Source organism: Ruditapes philippinarum, unplaced genomic scaffold, assembly GCF_026571515.1.
Source record: "Ruditapes philippinarum isolate M1 unplaced genomic scaffold, ASM2657151v2 ctg905_1_1_1_1, whole genome shotgun sequence".
NCBI classification, from domain to species: Eukaryota; Metazoa; Mollusca; class Bivalvia; order Venerida; family Veneridae; genus Ruditapes; species Ruditapes philippinarum.
The window spans coordinates 12,984-35,694 of NW_026856143.1; the positions used below are offsets into that span (position 1 = coordinate 12,984).

The 22,711-nt window shown below is 31.1% G+C and overlaps 1 protein-coding gene across 1 annotated transcript; it reads right to left on the minus strand.

Annotated features, from left to right (window-relative positions):
- Window positions 1-798: 798 nt before the first annotated feature.
- On the minus strand, window positions 799-5,572 carry LOC132745570 (sulfotransferase 2A1-like). Its single transcript, XM_060734516.1, has 6 exons — window positions 5,416-5,572; window positions 3,965-4,163; window positions 2,774-3,097; window positions 2,267-2,370; window positions 1,552-1,729; window positions 799-1,336 (listed from the first exon to the last, which is right to left on the minus strand). Exons 1-6 carry the CDS (start codon window positions 5,434-5,436, stop codon window positions 1,221-1,223), a joined length of 942 nt encoding a protein of 313 aa, XP_060590499.1. The 5' UTR covers window positions 5,437-5,572; the 3' UTR covers window positions 799-1,220.
- Window positions 5,573-22,711: the final 17,139 nt, after the last annotated feature.

Consider the following 22,711-nt stretch of genomic DNA (forward strand, 5'->3'; position numbering starts at 1 on the left):
GATTTGAACATTAATTAAGTTGATGACTATTCTAACTAAACTGGTTTTACTACTATTAATATCTAAATATGTGCTTCATTACGAGTAAAGTATGGTTTACATTTACTGATGAATGACTATATATTGTTTATTAAATTATATCATTGTCATAACTCACCTAAATTCAAGCATAGCTTCAATATTATACATGTATATTTAAGTGACATTTTGCCTATCCATTGGATAATGGTCGGTGAACAGGTAAAAGTCAAAATAATATGACAATTTGTCATAATTCTTATCAAATGTAGATTTTACTATGAAAAAATAATCAGTAATCTAGGTGGCAAACGGAAATGTCTGTACACATCATTTACAAAGGATAGGAAATGTGCAATTATTATAAGAGATGGGCAGTCTTTTTATAATTTAGATCGTTGATATATAGTATCATTAACATTTTTCTGTATAGTTCGTTGGTCAATCATCATTTTAATAGTCAACCTTTTTGAAATATAGTACTAATTCAACTCAACTCAACTTGATTGTGAAAGAATGAGCATAATGTAACTTTAACATACCGTTACGAAAATATAAAACATCCTTTGACTGGACTGATCTGCAATTCCCTTTTAGATGATTATTTTTCTATTGGATTTGAACTAAGCACTGCTGGTAAAGTCACACATCACCAGGTATTATTGCTTGATTACATTCAATTTTGTGAGAAAAACATCTCTAAATCAAATTAACAGAAACAATAGTTCATCATTCATTCCCTGAGTTGTAACTAATTAAATATCAGAACTAGGACGATGGTTACGTGCAATTGTTATTAACAAACAAAATATTATAACAACAGGTCATGTTAGCATTAAAAATACGATGGCGCAAAGTGAGCTTATCATTTATTCTTAGATCATAGAGATGTCTAGGTTACCGAACGTGGCATATCATATAGTACTGTTACCAAAAGAATGTACAGGAGTTTGTTATCTCTGCCCCTTCCCTTGTTGCAGTTGCTGTATAAAATATAATTGTGTCACACAACTGTGATTGTGTTAAACATCTTTGATTTTGTTTCAAACAAATGGATATTATCTTTTCTTCGATCATACCTTGTTTGATTCAACAAAATTATAGAGCATATCATCTACTATCCTAAATAGAAGTCAACTGTAAATGAATGTTTATTTAAAAAGAAAATCTCTAAACGTATGATTGAAATCACTAAGAAAATGTCAACAGCCCCAAGCTTTGTAGTTGAATATGCTGTTTTTGAATTTGTCACTTGCCACCGCCTCTATGTTTTCATTTTGTGCAACAGTAAAATGGTTCTTCCAGTCTCCGATTATCCCTGTAACAAAAATGTATTTTAAGAAAGTATTCAGATATACAATTATGTCTCAAAGAGTCATATTATATTAATATTATGCATTAAAATATTTACAGACTATAATATCTATATTAAAACGACAAATCTTGCATCCTAGAAGACAACTCTTAATTTCAACTTTTTAATCGTCAAACAATGATATGGACAATTCAGAAATCCCGTTTTTCATTAAATACCTTTTCTGTAAAGAATTGATTTCCCTGATTCATCAATTAACGGTGTTTTAACTTTGCCATTTTCTACATCAGCCCTAAGATTGCCTAGCGAGCATTTATCTAACACGGCTTGAAGTCTTTCGTCAGAATGACTGAGTCCAAGGTAAGTCTGAATGCGACGTAACTGACTTAAACTGTCCTGTAAGTAAAATAAAACGTACATATTTAGTGTCCATTGCTAGATGAGAATGCCATGATTGTACCATATTTTTTTCGTGCAGCTCATACGCTGTTTGTTGCTGTTTATTTTGCAGTGTTTAGACGGTAGCATCCTACCTCTAGGGGACATTAAAATATATAAAACTGTATACCAAATGTGTGTAATCGAATGCCAGAGGTACACAGTATGGGTCATATGGCGACTTTCTATTTTATTGGTGGGTCACGACATCGGGGCCACTCCGTGCATAATATCAGACACGAACTGACACGAACGGACACCTTAGTAAAACCTTCGACGTTGTGAAAGCTAGCTCGATAACTCCTCACATAGTAGAACCGATTTAAACACACAGCGATGAGGTACCAAGTCAACGACCTTAATCCCTCTGAACAACAACTGAATGCCAAGAAATGAGCACATAGGCTTTTATACGCAACGGATTGTTATATTTTCCCTTTTAAAAATATGAGAAATTAAATTTACCCCTTTTGTGCTTAAGAAAAGAAAACAAACCATTTTCAAGTCTTCATACTGGACAATAAGTACGTCAAGATCTGGCGTCTCTTCTAACAACTTTTGCCACTTATTGTAGTAATCAAAGAAAGATCCGTACAACACTAAAGTTGAGAATTAAGTTCATTTTTACTGAATAAGGTTGAACAGAAATACATAAAAATGTTTTCGATACGTTACCTTTTATTTAAAAAACTAAACAACATAACGTTTTTACAAAGTGAGTTACCCTATTAATATGTTTCTACTATTATGTAACACTTTATAACAGTGTATTATAATTTAACCTGGATTGCGCGCAACAGTTATTGACTTGCTAAGACTTTGACATGAAAGTAAATCTAACTTTATTCTTTATATTTCTTGCACTGACATTGAATATGAAATGACGAGACTACAATGTCCTCGATATTTCCGAAATGAAGTAAAATATTGTTTTGCAACATAGCAATATTGTTCAACTCAAATTATTTAATAAGTTATAACTGACATAAAAAAAATGCTTACTTTTCCCATCAAGCCAGTAATCTATGTAACTATTCCATGACAGCTTAAAGTCACCTATCATTTTTAATTTCTTTAATTGATAATACAACGAAACCGCTGCATCTTTAGGATTACGGAACACCAGTACTGTTTTCCCGCCTTTTTCGAAATGTTCGGTTGGTAAATTCTTTGGCGGGAAATGTGATGTTACAATTCGTCTGCCTTCTCTCTGTTCCGCAGACTCGATATCAAAGCGGTCTATTAGACAGGGATGATGTGAGGTAAGGGCATCAAGAGGTCCATCATACATTAAATAATGTAACAAATTTGCTGTCCAGTGGGTACCTTAAAAAGAACAAGATTAATTTTGTTAATAGTGTGCCATAATTTACTTTTGTTTCTAAATAAGTGTATATTCATTTATAAAGAAAAGTGTAACCCTTTTAAAATCTATAAATTTTAAAATATGTTACTAGACACAACGGACAGACTTAGAAAATTCCAAACCTAATGTTGATGCATTTAAAGCAAATGTACCGTGTAAGCTTATAATGCATATAAACCACACACTTTAAATGTCTAGAAATGAACACTTAACAGTCCATCTAGTAAATATTCTGAAAAAAAATATCTTGTTCAATTTTAATTGGAATAATTGTGATTTATTTAAAAGTTGTTATCCAGAACTCGGCAAATGTTGATTATCCGAGCTTATTTTATTTGTACCCAAGATTTGCTTAAAAAATCTTAATTTTGGAGAAAGCAAGACTGAGTCATAAAAGAGTAGAAGGAAGCTGAAGGTGAAATATGCAACCATCTTTGGATGACAAATAGTTAGTTAGTTTTTAATATTTAAACAAGACTTCAAATGTTAAAGAACAAACAATAATCAAAGATAAATGGAATTACTGACTTGCACTATGTATCATAAATGAACGCATTTTCGAATATAAATCTAGTGAGCAAGAAACGAATTTATAAACGCCTTTTTGATTTGTGCATAAATCGAAATAAGACATATAAACACACAGTACATGACCGTGTTAAAAAATATGGACGAAAGTTCAAAGACCATTTTAAATCAAGACATCCTTTCAACTTTTAAACTAAATAAATCAGAAAAGATACATGCATCAATTTCACATTTGAAATGTCTGTAAAATGAAAAAAATGAAGAAACGACAAAAGCTATTCAACGTTACTTAGTAATACCTGTTTTCGGATAGCTACACAAGAGAACATCTCCGTCCTTGAAACTAAAATTCTTAACGTAAGAAAATCGTTTTTCAGGTCCCACTTTCAGTATTGGAAATGGAAAGACAACTTCATCGGTGGTAACGGTTTTAAACTGGTTTCCGTTTTCGTCTTCTAGTGTTGTTACCGTAACATCAGACCCGTTTTCAAGTTTGATCTGAAACAAGTATGTTCATTTGTTTATTATTTTTCTTTTAGACAACAGATAAAAGGAAATACCTTAAAGTAAAGATATTTCAAAATAAAATACTTTTTGTACAAGTATAAAAGCGTAGTAATATTTTAAAGCGATGTGATGATGCAGTACATATACATCAAAAGTAATTAAATAGAAAACATACAGCTGACCATCGGCATTCTATCACAAAATCTTCTATAGCGAACTTCTTCTCTTTTTGTTTTAGATTTACCTGATTTGTGTGCGCTTTTATTGTTTTCAATTTTGTATTTCAACTCGTTTTTGGCAAAACATACACTGATAATAATGCATAGTGACAAAGACTACTCAAGAAAGTAGACCTAAAGATAAAATCTCGTCAATATTTTAACTACATATGATAGAGTATTTAGAAAGGATGATAATATTCCAATGCGTACGGCTTAATTATACGTGTACATTTAACGAAGTGCACATGTTAACTTATTGTTACTCTAAAATTTTAAGCTATATACTTTGATCATTTTATGTTCAGTAGGATTCAACCGTCTGAAAATAAATACAAATAATGTCCACAACCCTTTTTTCTTTAAATGTCAATTCAATGCAAATTAGACAAACGAAATGTCAACTGAAAGTGTAACTCAACCTCAGTGGCCAATTAAGTTTTTCCCAACCGGTAAGTAACCTTTGTAGTATAATTATTTTGGTCAAGTCGTAAGCGTGACATGCCTGTGTGTGAATTTATTAACTGTCATATACATATAAAAAATAGCCTAAAATTGGAGCGTGTTCAAAGTTATCACTTCTTTAAATTCTTTATAATAGTCCTTTTATTATTAAATGTTAAATATTTATGCAATTTTATGTAATATGAAGCTGAAAAAGCAATAATTACCTTTTTCACTTGTTTTTGTTGTTTCTGTTATTGTAGACTGCACGCTATTAGGACTATAAATAAAACTTGATTCTGCTTGCTTGTGAACCAGTTATGCATTAGAATAAGAGGGGACTCTCTTAGTTAACATATGATTGCAAATTATAAATATTGCGAAATAATTATGAAATAATGTGCAACCATGAAATAAAAGTTCAACCGTTCGAACACTAGAATAATTAAAATGCCTAATTAAAAGATGATTTTCTGTTTGTGTTTTCTGTCGTGAACATTTGGAGAAAAAAATTAATGTCATGCAATATGATTACATTTGTTTTCTGTTAATAAATGATTAAAGTAAAATGATAGTCCTACCTTTTCAGTTTGTTCCTCCATGTTGTATAAATCTAAACTCGTGTAAATTTCTAGACCGTGTTGTGCTATTTCACGAATGGTTTATGATAAAGTGTTGATATTTCCCCCGTTTATATAGCTTCAATTTATTCCGTCCTACCTTTTAACCTAGTGCCTTTACATGTACTAGCTATTGATCGACATAATGTAACACATATCATGTATTTCGTCAGGTTAATAAAGTTACAATTTAATCAAGTTAATGCATGCTTCAAAATGTATTCATTTATAAACTTCTGATCAACAGTAAGTTTTTGATTTTCCAAATCAGGACTATTTTGACAAATGTATTGTTGATTCTAATATTGGTTTGCTTTAACGAAAACCTGGATGATCCTAATAGCGAGCAGTCTACACTATTAACTTTGATATAGATGTATCTGTCTAGACGCATGCCCATTTTGAAAGGTTTAAAAGATGTTTTTTATACTGATCTAGTCTAATTTTTAAAAGAATGCACACGTAAAAGTAAATGAAACATTTTGTTATAGAATTGCGAAGGACTGTTGAAACAGAAAGAAACAAATAGACTACGAGGCAAATAGGGGCAAAACAGCACTTAATAATTGCACTGATTAATTAATAATCATATTTTCTACTAAGAGCTATGTGCAATGTATAAACAATCTTAGCAGTTCATTTATAAACAGTTAACAAACTATCGCTATCGGTTATTGAGTTTACATGTAATGCCACTCCTAATATATTGTTAGCTAATAGAACTCAACTTTTATCATGTGTGCGATAATAGGATATAGATAGTATATCTTAACAGTGACAAAGTAAAGCGTTTCAATTTCCGTCCTATCTTTTAACCTTGAACAAATGAACACATCTGTTAAACATGTAGGCTGCGTCTACACCTATTTAAGTTTCTTACATGTCACATTTAGATAAGCTAAATAGATGGCCCTTTCAATATATTATCAGGCACAATTTTTACTGAAATGTATAATTAAGATTGCCCAGGATTGATACCTTTGTCTTTGCAATACTATCATGTTTCTGTAAAATATGTGAATAAAAAAGCGGTAAAATGATGCAATTAGCTAAAAACAATTAATGGAGTAAATGAAATTAAAATGTGTACATTCTTTTAAAATAATGTAAAATGTGAGAAAATATTTTTTGAGCTGATAAATTGATGCAAATTCTTTATTTGATGAAAGTGATTCACTAAATGAACAAGATCATTTAAAATCCATTTTGACTACTTGAAAAACTAATTTTTTTATTTTCATTTTTATGCTCTTCTGTGTTTCAGTGAATTGATCTGTTCCTGAGATATTGACCGTTTAAGTGTATACATTTACTAAAAGTAACAGATCAAGACTTGGATAGGTGTAGACGGGCCCTTGTATGCAAGTATCATATTCTCTTGTATTGGATAATGTAGACACCCTACTTGAATGGTTTTTAAAAAGAAATTATGTGACATCCAAGAAGATAATTTCTTGCAAGAAAATTAGAACAAGTACTATTTTTCTACAAGTTTTTGGCTGTCAAGACACTGACAACACCAGTTTGACACAAAACATGTGCCCAAATATGTGATAGTGCTGTTTATTTTATTATTTTCTGACTTTTGTGTTGTCGATTTAGTGTAGATGACCAGTAAATTTCAGTAAATGTTTTCAATGTCTTAGTCAAAGGAACAAATCAATACGCTGATACACAGATTCAGAAGAGCACAAATAAATAAATTAATTAAAAACAAATAAAAAAAGATCTGTTTTTCAAAGAGAGTCAAAATGCATTTTAAATTAGTGAATAATTTTCATCAAATAAAGAATTTGCATCAAAATGTATTTTTTCTCACATTTTCCATTTTTTAAGAATGTACGCATTTCACTTACTCCATTGTTTTAGCTTATTGCATCATTTTCCCGCTTTTTTTTATTAACACATTTTACAGAAACATGATAGTATTGCAAAGACAAAGGTATAAATCCTGGGCAATACTATCATGTAACTGTAAAATATGTGAATAAAAAAGCGGGGAAATGATGTAATTACCTAAAAACAATGGAGTAAATAAAATTGAAATTTGTACATTCTTTTAAAATAATGGAAAATGTGAGAAAATATATTTTTGAGCTGATAAATTGATGCAAATTCTTTATTTGATGAAAGTAATTCACTAAATGAACAAGATCATTTACAATCATTTAAAATCCATTTTGACTAAATACTGATTTTTTTTTTTTTTTTTTTTTTTTTTGATTTTTTTGCTCTTCTGACATTGTATTGATATGTTCCTCTGACCAAGATATTGTATGCATTTACTAAAATTTACAGATCATGAACACTGAATCAGTAACAAAAAAGTCAGAAAATGATTAAAAAAACAACACTATGTCACTATCGCACCTTTGGGCACATGTTTTGTGTCAAACCGGTGTTATCAGTGTCTTGACAGCTAAAAACTTGTAGAAAAATAGAACGTGTTCTAACTTTCTTGCAAGGAATTATCTTCTTGGATGTCACATAATTTCTCTTTAAAACTCATTCAAGTAGGGTGTCTACACTATGCAATACAAGAGAGTATGATATTTGCATTCAAGACTTGGATAGGTGTAGACGGGCCCTTAGTCTCGCTGGATATACTGATACTGATATTAATGAGAATACATGTGAAGAACTGCTGTATATACATTATATTTTGAAATTAGTTAAAGCTGCATGCTATCAGATCAGCCAAAATATTTCAAGAAAATCAACGTTGCGTAAGTTGAACTAAGATTGTAAAAAAATTTAAACGATTCAAGATTCAAGTAATAATTTGTTATGTGCGATTAATGTCTGATTTATTACTATATGTCTTCTGCATTACTAACAGAGTAAGGGCTGGTTGATTATCTGAATTATTGTTAGTAAATTTACATATTGTAAGTGCCATTTGTAAAATTAATAGCTATGTTCATTTTACAATATTTTACTTTTAAATACATTTTCAAAATTTTCATAAGGAAAAGCATTAATCTTGAGGCATGTTGCTTTAATACAAGAAATATCGCAAGCATAAATCAAAGAGACACTGTCAATAATTGTTATAAATTTCCAGGGTGTGCTTAACTTATTTCCAGGTGTATATGTATTTAAATCCTGACATTTTCTTTGATATTTACGTCTTTACTTCGCGTTATACTTTTCCTTATGAGTTAATAATCTTGTTCCATCATTTAATTTAGTTTGTTAAAAAATAATTATAACAAAACAGAACCATTGTAATAAAGATTGTCATTTGACAAGTTTATTTTGCTTGTAATGCAACACACTATATCCAGTAAGACATTGCTATTATCGATATGAAATGTTTCTTCCGGAATCCCGAAGAGCAAGAAAGATACACTAAACATTCTTCTCTTGATATCAAACTATACTTAAATATTAACCTCCGAGTAAGTCACACATTTTCTTACTAGTTGCTTTGTTTTCATTATTTCAGAGTAGTTCTAAAGTCTAATAACAAAATTATATGTAAGTCATTGGTGCATAATGGTTTTTTAAATGTATTATCAATTTCGATTGAAAAAATATATAATTATGCGGCATCAAACATTCCTTATCAATTTAAGCTAAACGGTTGTGTTCGGTTCTTACAATTTATAGTTAAACCCGTTTATACTGTCCTTTGTAACTGTCAAACTTTTTTAATTGTAGATCTATTACCTTTATAAAGATATCTGACAAGTTATAAACTTCAGTTTAAAAAGGAGATAAGACCATAACACCCGAGTCACTAGGCGAATGTTACGTTTCAGACAACCGTTTATACACAATCATATTGCATGTTGGATATATTTATAACGAAATACTAACATAGCGGTTATTAATATGTTTTTATTGAGATAGGAAAGTTACTTTAAAAATTGCCGAAAGCCGTGTATAAAGATTTGATAACGGTGAAATTATTCCATGAAAAGCGGCGTTACAAACGTGTGATATTATACAGAATCATATAAACAGTTTGAAATAGGCACAAAGAAAACAAAGCAGTGAGTAAATGTTGATACAAATTACGTTTTACAGAACAACTACAGTACTGTAGTATCAATTATTGTTGAAATTTCTCTGAACTGAAGATGAGTTATAAAACAATATTGTAATTGAAATAATTTATAGTTTTTAATCAATCTCAAGCTCCTACAGGTTATACAAAACTGGTTTGAAATCAATTGCGCAACAACATGCTAATAAAAACCACTGCATCCCCTTCAATTTCCTTTTAATGCAGCTCGATGCAAAAGCATTTTACCTCGGTACTTGTAAAACGATTGATATATCATAAATCCGTCTAGACTTTTATATTTAATTATCAATAAATGTCTTATCTTTCTCATTGTTAATGCAACACTAAAACAACAAATACATTTGTTAATCAAGCGTTTTAAAGATATATAAACAATGTAGCCCTGCTACAAATTTGTACAGATTTGGATAGACTTTATACAGATCATCTGAAAGTAGAGTAAATATAACAAAAATAACAAAAGATATTCAATATGACACAATAAATGCAATTTGCATTTCTGAATAAATTAACTTGACCCTCTAAAGAACTATACACGCTTGGTGTAATGATACATATTGTTTCTGCAGTGAACTAAGCAAAGCAACATGCCTCCAGATTTATAATATTTTCATGGTAAAAATCTTAAAATGTGTTTCAAAATAATATATTATCATGTGAACACAAATGTGTATTTTTGTTTAAGGAATATGCATTTGCAATTTATTACTTGGACTTTGGGAAAAATTGGGTGTGTGGGGGGGGGGAATTGTGAAGAATTGTAAACCATACATAACTTAGAATCTACTTTCTTGCATATCAGACTGGCGTTTCCGTTAGTTTTACCCATGCCGGAAATTTCATCTGGCATGGGGGGTTCCAGATGAGTCGCGTGCTGTTCAATGGCACGATAAAGATGACGTCATTTTACCGTTATGAATGATTTTGTAATTCATACGCTGTTGAATGAAGTAGTTACGGTTGTAATGATATAACTTTTCATTGAAAATTAAGATAAAGAATTTAAAATATAATGGAATATGCTAGAATATGCAAGAAAAAATATCTGACATATGTTTGCGGTTCGGATCGGAATATCCGTCCCTCGGTCACCCGCCCATGGGCGGTAACCCGGCAAGCCTCGTTACCGCCCAATGGGCGGATCACCTCGGGACGGATATTCCGATCCGAACCGCAAACTATGACAGATATTATTATTCTGAAGAGTATTTCAAAAACGAATCTTAAGAACTTTAATTGTCAGTAAGGAAACCAAATTTACACGATTGGTAGCGTTTGTTCAAATAGCCATTGTTTTATTTCCTTTTTGTTTATTTTCGTTTTCATAGTTCTTCTCCTTTTAAGCATGTCAGCGTATGGTATTAATGATTAATTTGTTTTAATCTTTGTGTTTACAAACATAGTTCTATATACTTTGAGTTTAGTATAGATTGATTGAAAACTGCTTTTAATATGTTTTATTATGTTTATAATATAATATTATATGTCTTCATAGTTATTATCAAGGGTATAGCGGAGCTCATTTGATAGATAACAAAGATGATCAGCTCTCCGAACCCTCTCTCTTTTCCTAAAAACTATCGGATACCCGTTTCAGTCTGTTTTAAAAAATCAAATGCAAATGAAGCGCTTTAAATGCAGGAACTTTTCGTGACATAAATGAAACCGAGAGATACTACAAGAAACATTATTTACATCCTAGTAACTTTTGTACGCTACGGATTGATTTCTGTATCTGATGCGTTGTTTCAAGATTATTTAGATACTATGTAAAAGTTTTCACAAAATGTGGAAGCATATTGAGCTTACTTGAATAATTAAATGTTATGCAAATTGACAGCTAAAACATTTATTAAACCTTTTAAAATAAGAGCTAAGTAAACTCGACAGGAGGTGTATTTGATAAATGAAATGTCAGGTATGATAAAGGGAACCGACAAAGTGTCCACGTTTTATGTCAATATGTAAGATAAAGTCAACGCTTCTGAAATAGGTGTACATTGATAGGGTTTATACAAAAGTATTAAATATTAGTGCCTATATCTGTTTCGAATCAGTATGTGTCATTTTTATTTCATATTAATTTAATCTATTTCATCTTTTTACATTATTGCATTCAAATATGATATGATTAATATATGTTATTAACAGTGTCCAAATAAATCATACTACATATTGGCTTCATTTTGTACCTTAAGATATTGTATTGCTCTAGATACATGAATGCTTGTATGTGACATCTGACAATGATTTTTATAAACTTTAAACTATGCAAAACCTGTGTAAACAAAGTTTTTTTTTCTAGATTTTCAATGAATCAAATGTACCTAGCTATAAGGATAAAGTTATTATTTGTAGACAAAAGGCTATATTATAACTTAAAGAAATGAAACACTTGTTAATTTATTGATAAATTATGAGGTATTTGAATTTTTATTTACGAGTAGGTAGCTATCTTTTCATAAAGCAAACAATAATGTTGAAAAAAATAAGAAAGGTGAATATTGAAGGCCTTTATTACTTAAGATAAAAGTACTGATAAAATATAACCATTGTATGAAATTCTATGTTTTTTTAATACCAACTAAATAAACTATAACCATACAAGACGGTATAAACGAATGAATCTCTTCTATAAATTCGATATAAGTTTAAGCAATTTAGATCCGTATTTAAAAAATAAAAACTGTATATTGATTTAAAACATATAACACCGACACTTGTTTTTTCCAGTTATTAAACATTTATACTAAAATGTTACAAAACTGCAATTTACTTTAGAAGAGATAATTTCATTGACCTTTCTCTTCGAAACATAAAAAATTAAAACTTTATAGAATTAACACATGTCACGCACCAAAAAACCTTTTAATGAAAATTGATACAAATTGTGCATAAAGACTGGCTCATGCAAACCCCTTACATGACTGCCGTATATGGGATTTCGTTGTTCTAACGCTAGTCAACTATAAATTGTAAGCCAATTTTGTTCAAACCTCTTCAGAAGCAAGCGTTGTTTCCTTAAGCGAACATATTTTATTGGCTAATTCTTAGAACGGATTTGAGTGCGAGTCTATAAGCCTACACACGTAACTTCCTAAACAATAGAAATAGATCACATGTTAATTTTGTACAGAATAATAAACAATTTCCTTTTGGAATTTAACACAGCAATCTCAAATAAATTTCGATTACAATTCTGACAATCAGTATTTTGCATCAATATTTTAACCGTAAGCGAGAAAGCAGTTTAAATTAAAACGAGCTGTCATAAGTTGAGAACAAACTGACACTTTGTTACCCTCACAGAATGATGATTCTGCGAGGTTTTGGAAAGAGAAAGTTAATCAGTTTTGCCATGTTATCATTCCCTGTTTTTATAATTGGTTGTGCAACTGAGTTAATTCATTCCGCATCGGTTGTAAAGCATAATCTTAAAAATATCTTACGTCTAGTGTTTTATCTTAAGATGTATTTTCCTGCTCGCCTGTAAATCTTAATTAACATGATCTAAATGGTAGACTATTGCCATTAAAACCATTTAAGTTAAAAAAAACATTCAGTATCAATGTTCTTACCGTTTGCTCCTAAGTGTAACGAATATGGTTTCTATTAAAAATAATCTGTAAATACTTTGGACTTAAGTTTTGTACTGGTCAAGTTCCAATGTATTCATAACTGAATATACTTTGACATTTTGTATTACAAAAAAATGGCATTTCGTCTTACACAGTAGGAGTCCTCAGCAAAACATCAATTATACATACATTTAAATCTGAATTAATATTAACCAAATTTTAAGTACTATAGGACATTTTCCTTTAAGCAAAAGTAATCTATTACCTTCTATCTCTTTGTAGATTTTTAACATTAGTTAAACATTATGAGAAAAATAAGTAAAGCCTTGTTTTTGTTGCCATTTAATTGTTGATCCCGCATACATATACCAACAACTGATATGCTAATAGTTTTGTCGTATGATTATTTTATGATTATTTTAGAAAACAGTGAAAATGTTTCAATTTATTAACCTAGTGAATAAATATCTAAATCATGTAAACAAATCGGTGAAATTGTGCCATTTAAGCAATGTTCTTTTTTTATTATTCTTAAAACCTTCAAGTAAACATTTAGAGGAAAATTCAATTTTGAGTTATATAAAGCGTATAGACTTCAATAATAAATGCTGACAATAATCAGAGATGATTTGAAGTCTTAGGAACAGATATTAGCTTTTAACAAAGTTATTCACGATAACTCATGAGAATGTATCCAACCTATAACTCCATACATTATCTCATTGTTGTGTTTCTATATAATAAACAATCACTTTTTTTAAAAATATAGTACGAAGTCAACAAACTTTCTATTGGCACAATTTACGATAAGTGTGGTCCCAGGCACCAAAGGTTTCACAATCAGTAACTTCATCAATATATTAATTGTAAACAAGAGGCTGTATGAAATTGTTCGTTTAAATTAAACGAGCTGTCATAAGTTGAGAACAAACTGGCACTTTGTTAGTCTTAGAAAATGATGATTCTCGCGATACTTTGACGGAACGTAATTAATTTTGCCATCAGATCATGTCCTGTTTACATAATTTGTTACGCAACCAAATTAATTAATTACTCTTCGTTAGTACGGCATGATCTTACACGATATGACGTCAAGTGTGACATCTTCACAATATAACTTTATTTCGTGTTATATGCATTGAAAATTTGCAAGAAAATAAAAGATAAAATGAGTTCTACCGACTGATCGTCTAAATAGTATACAAACAAAGCACTTCGATTTTTATTGAAACATTTGGATAATATTATATAAAGCTTACATGTGAAGAAACAATTCTATAGAATAGAGTAAAGATGTTTTGGACATTTTCATCTTGTTAAGCATGAATAAAAGCGTAAATATTGATATATTGCTTCCCGAATGTCAATGGCTCTTCTCAGGTGCTCGTTTGTCCATTAAAAATATATGATTTACCATGGGACACCTCAGGCCTCTTTCATCTGTCTGGAAAGCTGGATAGTCTGTGTGATATGTAACAAAACCGAAACGTAAATAGCTATCATTATAGTTAATATAGTTTAATTTACAAGTTAAGGATGATTTATATTAAAATAAAGAAAGTAGTCTGTCTGTTCTTACAAAATATATTGATATTCATCCAATGGAATCAAGATTTCACTATTAGTTCCCTGACTCAGATTATATTATGACCTGCGGGTTATAAAACCAATATGATATATATTAATAATGCACGCGCCAGACTTTCGGGCATGTTTGTGCGTAAAAGTTGAGGCGACGAGTGTTTATTTCCAACGCTTAGCAGCCGAGTCTTATCTGATGTTGAATAAGACGCATGATTTACTGCAGCATGACACGATTCGTTTTCGAGTCATCAATAAAAAAATACAAGTACATAAACAAGAAGGATATGATGGCCTTGAATATAGAAACTCTCCATGACAAGGAAAAAGTAATATAGTGAATTATAAACGAAAGCAGATATGAATTCTTAATCTTAAACTGATATCACAAAGTTCATATTTGTATCTGAAAGAGTGCATGTGTAAAAACATTACTGGTTGCTATTGCTTAGGGAAAACAACAATTCTTAAATATGTGTACATATAACCAAAATCAATAACCCGGGGGCAATTTTGAACCCAAGTTTATTACTTGAACAAACTTGGTAGACACTTACTAGCTAGAAGATATGTCATGCTAAATATCTAAGCTCTATGTCTTTCTGTTTTTTTTAAATATTTTTTTTTGAAGTTTTCACTTTAAACATATGAAAAATAAAGGAAAATGAATGCCACATTCGGGCCAATTTTGACCCCAGTGCTTTTATTTGAACAAATTTGGTAGACACTCACTGCTTAATACCTTATCTCTAGCTATTTGGATTTTTAAAGACATTTTAAAGTTTTTACTATATACATATAAGGAAAATCAATGACCCCAAGGGCTTTTATTTGAAAAATCTTGGTAAACACAAATTAGAAGGTGTTTCATACGTATCCCCTTGACGCGTCGATATCGTCAGGCCCGTTTGAATGGACCATAGAGCATACACGTTGAACCATGCAACAATATAGACACGTTCTATTTACTGATGGGTCAAGGGGCTGCCCAGAATTCACAGATAGAGTGCTAGAGTCTGGTGAAGACGAGGTGAACGGTGTCAGACTGCAAATATTGCTGAGCATGACCGTTACGGTGATTGTCAGTTATGGTGTTTGGAAGCATCAGCTTGGATGGACCAACCGACCTGATTATGCTTAACAGAGGCACATTGACAGGTCAGCGATACAACAACCAGGTTAGGTTGTATGCTGGAGTAGTCTGTGATCACTTTATTCTAATGGACGATAATGCTCGCCCCAGTAGAGACGAGTGGTCAATGACTACCTAGCGAGTGAGTCTATTGATGACAAGGTCTGGACACCTTCAACAGTTAAATCCAATTAAATAAATGTGAAATTAGCTGCAGGATAGAATTTCAGCTTGTCAACTGCTACCCAGAACCTTCCAGGAGCTTGGAGCGATGTTGGACCAATATTGGGCAGCCATACCCAAACCTGATAGGGGATATGAGAAGGCGCTGCAAAGCTGTCGTTAATAGTAACGGGACACACGGTATTAAGTCTAAAACTGGAAACCAAATATCCAATTTACCAAATCTGGAAAACACGCAGCATGTTCTGAAATCTTCAAAGAGGGGGGGGTCATCCTCTTCTCTAACAAAACATCAGTGTTAAACTCATTTATAGGGTTAAATTCGTATTTCAGCTAAATTGACCAAACAGTAAATCGACATTTAAAAACTTTCGTACGGCGTTATTAAATCTATCATAGAAAATATTCACACTCAAATATATGGTGCTTAGCAAAAGTTGAGTAGTATATATAAATGGATTATACAGTAAACACTTCAGCATTTACATAACCTTTACGTCTTTAAAATATTGCTTGTCTTTTTTGTCCTTAATTATATCTCTAAATCTTATAAAATATATTGCAAATAATTTCTTTTTTCCATTCTCTACGTTTCAATAGATAACTAATGATGTTAAATGGATTTAATAAAAGGTAATGCGTTGAAATCATGTAGTTAACGATTTTTAACGTCAATTACGCTAATTTTGTGTCTTGGGAGTGTTATGACGATAATTAACGCACTATTTCAGATGGAGAGAAGCTAAGTACAGTTGCTCTTCATTAAGTGCTGCGAGGGAACCTTTTATGTGGCATTTCAGTTGCGTGCTCTATTAAGTTATCTTGTAAATTCAGATATCGAACAACTCTATACAAATTGATAGACCACGTTCTTCACGTGAATACTTGACTCAACGGGGTTCAACGCGTTGTTATTTTAAACTTGAAGTTTACTGATGAGTTTGTTTGTGAGGTAAAATTCTGGTTATTTTTTTCCATTGATTTCTACTTTTTAACTCTAACATACAAGTCGAACTACGATAATGCATATCACTTAACTTATTTTATCTAACCAGTATTCATTGTGAAAACTGTCCTAAACGGCATCCGTTTCCTTATGTTGTTCATTGATTGCACTTATTAATAATTTTGCGAGGAAAATCTCAAGCTATCTTTTATTTATTCATTGGATTGTAACACAATTAAACTCCAATGCTGGGACGATATTAAAAACAGGCAATTGATGTCATGAAACGTTTATTTATATCAATACAATGTTTTACGGAATAATGCTCTGAACCGAATGATGATGGCAATATTACAATTTGATAGTTTATTATAAGTTTTGATCACTTTTAAACTGGATTATGTGTTCTTTGGACGATTTAACAAACAATTGAAACGCTTTCCGGCATACTCAGATAAAATACCTGAGCCACCTCGAGGTATTCAATTGTCTTTTATGTTTAAAAACAAATGTTATAATATATAATTTACGAGTTTGTTACATCTTTATTTAGCTACGTATACATGTGTTAAAAATGTTTATAGTTGAAACACGCCATTGTTAACAAAATATCTGATATGAAAATTATTTTCAGGAAAATGATATACGTGTTGATTACTTTTGTCTTTGCCATACTAAAATACATGTCTGCTATTTTAATTAATTTTGATACCATGTACTGAATGCTACGACGTCATTCTGAAAGCTACCACATAGGTGTTAAAAGCCAAACTAGCTCTCATGACATCATGTCTTTGCAAAATTGCTTTATAAAATAACAAAATATTGTTGTCAATATTTTTTAAATAAGTGGCGTTTCCAAAAGCCATATAAATTATATCTTTATGAGATATAGTGGTTTTTAAAATCACTGTTAGTGGTGTCTTCTGTTGAGGAATAAACGTTCGTTCTTACGATGAACAGAACAGAACAGAACACTTTATTAACTCTAGTTACAAATAACAACACAATAGTGTACAATACATGGTATATCAATATAATTATAATATAATAAGTGACATGGCAACTGAGCATCTGGAAAAGTACCATCGATATTTTTATTATTTGAACATCTTATTATTAAAAGAAGTTGGATTCGGGAGTAGATGTCCATATATGTTGGAAAATGTTTAACATTATTGGTAAGGGCATCACCCCTAGCCCTCTAGGAATTGCTGTTAGTCGTTAAATTGACTGCCGTATCCTCATTTGTGAAAGGCACGGAACCCCGCGTCAGTGTAACACGTAGTGATGCTGTTGAGACAAAATGCTTGTCTCGTATCGTAGTCGCGCATTGACTGGCTGTATTCTTCTACGTTATCTGCCTCGTTATCAGTGCTAGAATTGTCGTATGTTAACATTTCTGATAACGCTCCAAAAGGGTTACTCTTAAGCACCTGAGTATCTTTACGCTGCGTATGCAACGTGTCATGTTGCTTTGTAATGGTATCTCCTTTAGCCGACGTGCGTTCAATGTGACGTGAAATATGCATAACGTTTTGCCAATGTGGAAATTCATTTTGCACTTCTCTGTTTTTCTCAATAAGTTTTTTGCGGTAGCCAATATAAACAGTTTTAGGGGGATTTTTTGACCGCTCTTCCTTGTATTTAGGCCAGATGCGTGACCTTGATTCAACAATTTCCTTGGGATAATCTCTTTTATGCCAAAGTTGTTTTTACCTTTCAAATGATACGCACGAGATAAAATGTGCTCAACAGTTCGATAATCATTGAAACAAGCTATTATTGGTCGTGTCTTCCCCGGATTCACTTTTCCAAGCCGATGAGCACGTACTACACAAATACTAGTAAGGTCAATATCAAGTTCATGATAGAGAAATGATTCTACAAGCGAGAATCACAATTTTCGGATAAATAAATTTCCTTAATATCTCGGAAAACTAAGTTATTTCTACGGTTATGAGCTTCAGCGTCAATACTCTATATTCTAGGGTTTTGACTTTCCTATTTAGCTGAACATTAGCATCAGACAGAGTAACAATATCATCTTCAACATTTGATGCACGTGTATTAAGATTATCTGTGTTATTGTTTGTACACGTCAGCATTTTAAACAGTGTCACGAGTTTTTCATCCAAGTTCATAGATTTAAACTGTTCAATAGAAAAGGGGTCAGACTTACACCTCTCTATTTGCTCATTGTATGTTCCACCAGTGGAACGCCTTTGCATTTTTTGAGCTTTGTTTGGTTTTAGTATTCCAGTCGAGTGGGTCCTCGTCACCGCCGCCATGATGATTTCTCCGTGCACGAGCAGAGCTGGATGCAAAGTGCCTGTAGAAAACTCCATATTTTCTGTTTGTTTTTCCATTTTTAGAGTTCACTACCAAAGTTTAACTATAACTCCAGTGTGTTATCCACAAAACAGTTAAAATATAACATCCAAGACTAGAAAAACAATCAAAACTTATAAGAGCTAAATTGATCGCTCCGTCCTACACCATGTCACGTGACTATGAAACACTGTTGATTTATATTCTGAATTTACCATTATTATCTTAAGGTTATTTATGTGGCAAATGTATTTAATTATCAGTTTCAGTAAACATAATTACATGTATTCTTGTTGAACCTACCAACGGTTTTCATTCTAGTCCTTGCAATTTACAAACAATGCGTAAATAAAAATTGTTACATCGTATTTCTTTTTAATTTCAGTGCTGCTCGGTTGGAAAGTTTGACTTTAATTCTTTCGGTGACGACTATTGGCTATTACTAGGCGGCATGTTTTGTAATACATGTTTCAATCAACAGCATATACTACATACAAAACCAAGCATCCGACTGAAAATAAGTACTCTTTAACAAGTTCCATATTTTAAACAATTCGTTAGAATTGACTTAAATCGTAAGTTAAAATGAGGAAAGAGTTATAATAACGTGTATAAAGCGTATGAAATTTCTTTCAATGACAAACGTAGAAACATGTAACCGATAATTTTAGTAAAAACTGTTCTAGTTTCCTTTCGAAATGCAAATGCATCACAAATACTAACAATATATTTATTTTTTTCAATTCCATTGTTTTTCCTCAACTTTAGATAAAATTGTTACTTAAGACACAATAGAACTGTTTGACATTATTTACTCAGGCTATTTATGATTTTGTAAAGCATTTATTTTTACTAATCATTTTCAAATGTGATTTAGTTCAAACATGCACCATAAAGTGAAGTTTCATTTGTCAATGTAATGGTAAATACATTACTTCGATAATTAAATGCGTTTGAACACACAGTCACGAATTTTCGGTACAAAATAGAAAACAAGCTAACCAAACACATGATAAAAATAATAAATAGTTCCAATTATCTAGTTATTTTAAATTTTGCCGTTATATATTTCATGAAAACTAGATATTTTGTTGATTTTTTTATCATTAATTTATTACTTTTTTGTTGATTATTATCTCGTATGTTTTGATATATTGTTGTTATAACAACAATACGTAATAAATAAATAGTTTCACAGAACATAGAAGGTCTTTAACGTAACAGAAAAGAAATTGTTTTACTAACATGATAATCAAGTCATCAATTCTAAATATGAAAGGCTACAAGGACTTTGAATATCTGATTGTTAGAAACAAAATTAGATTGTATCAATGAATTTCTTGGTTCTTATTGATTTCAGAATATCTAGAGAAATTGTAAATTGCAAATTACAGATTTCGAGGATAATTTATCATAAGCTGAAGTACAAAAATACCTATATGTGTCGTAAAACTTTTCCCTTAGTAATATCAATTTAAATGATGAAATGGAAACCTTACAGATCCATTTAAATTTAACAATTTTTATCAAAATGTAAGGAAACCATAGGTTTACTATGTATTATGATTTAGCTGCGGCAGCCCTGATACTTAATGTACTATAAAGGTTTTCGTATTTAGAAAGAGTTTTTAGAAATGAAGTTGAAGGAAAAACACTGTTCTATTAGGTTTATATAATTGTTTGAACACAATCTCTTAATGTTATAATATTATGTTTTTCTTAACAAAATATATTTTCTCAAACAAAAACTCAAATTTAAGGATAAATCGTAAAGTGAAAATTGAAACAAACTGTCATTGCGGTCTGAAAAATTAGTCATATAAGGCTGAATCATCAGCGTAAAGTCAAGCCAGGATATCAAAATTCACAGTTAAAGAAAACATCAACAAAATGAAAGTAATTAAATAATGTTACATCAAGCCAAATGTCGATACATTAAAAACTCTGATCATCACATTAATAGACTAATAATAAAAAGTCGTTCAATTTGTTTTTGTCGATTGCAGTTAAGGACATCAACTACCGATTTCAGCAAGTTTTCAATTAGCTTCCTTGTATAAGTGTTAACCAAACTAGAAGAAAACACGACGTTTTCTGTCAATTTTATGCCACATTTTAAACGAGTAAAACTGACTTTTATTTGGTTTCCATTATTTGTCTTTTCTATGATCTTTAACAATAATATTGTGTCTACATTGTAGTTTGTTTGTTAAAATAGTGTTGTATTACTTATGAAATTAGCATACTACAAAGAAAATTTGTCAAGACTAAAGCATCACGGGATAAGATTGTAAATCGTGAACTTTCATTACACCTTTAATGTATGAAACGCATTTTTAAGGGCATTTTCCTTGAATAAAGACTGTTTAATATAAAAATTATTGAGGAGAGTTATTGTTCATACCGTAATTATAAAGAACCTATCTAACATCGGGAGTACGATATATATCGATATATAGACCCTACTATATATAGCAAAAAAGATCCAACGAGAACGGCCCCATGAAGGCACCCATCAGGAAAACATTTGAAAAAGGCCCTGCGTTTGTGGGTGAAATTAATTCATCTATTTATCGCTCAAGACCACGCATAACCTTTTAAAGTGTAATTGTAAACGAGACACAAAAAAAAGAACAAGGATGGAAACATCATATGATTACTGAGCAGAATTACAAGTTTGGAGGAAATTGTGTGCAAAACCAAGCTCTTAGCGCATCTTCAATCCGCACTCTTTTTTATCTATGTTTCATGTCATTAAAGCGATCCTTTATCAAGCAAAATTCTAAATAATGTGATTGTCACAAATTGCAAATAGTTATAATTGGGGTTTTACTTTTTCAAAGCTTTCTAAATTTAAATATCAAAGTGAAGAAAGTTCAATATAACTATTATTTTCGAGATGAATATCAACTTGTTAATTGAAAACTTAAAAAGCATGGCAGTGAAGTGAATTGCTATTCCCGAAGGTGTGATCAAAGCAATTATATCAAATAACCTGATGACAATTGCACAAAAGTTCTAGTTAATGTCACCTTTCTTAAATTATGTTAACAAATAAATGTAATAAAAAAACGTAACAATTTTATAAAAAAAAACCCGTCATTTAATGTAAACTTGCCACTTAAAGGGATATTCAGGCAAAATAATGACAAAAATATTAAAATTATCTTATGTACTCAAATCACCCTAAATTCCGTTGATTCATTACAAAGGAAAACAAATTTATTTGATTGGTTTTATTTTATGGCGCACCTGCACAGTAAGGGTCATATGGCGTTGAAACAGGATAGGATTGATGATTTTGGTTACTTTCAGGTATTGCAAACTCAAAGGAACACCAGGGGACTCCCCTGTCGCGGCTAACAGATGCATAGACACTAGTAATTGGAACCTATTTAGCTGTCTCTCACGGTCATGCAGGGTTAACGGTGGTCTCGAAAGTAAAGGCAACCCCTCACATATGATTAACAACA

Excerpts from the sequence above, each read along its gene's own strand:
- LOC132745570 (XM_060734516.1), bottom strand. The coding sequence starts at position 5,436 with ATGGAGGAACAAACTGAAAAG. Across the intron at positions 4,164-5,415 it reads TGGAGGAACAAACTGAAAAG|ATCAAACTTGAAAACGGGTC; the intron begins GTAGGACTATCA and ends TACTTGTTTCAG. Across the intron at positions 1,730-2,266 it reads AGTATGAAGACTTGAAAATG|GACAGTTTAAGTCAGTTACG; the intron begins GTTTGTTTTCTT and ends TTTTACTTACAG.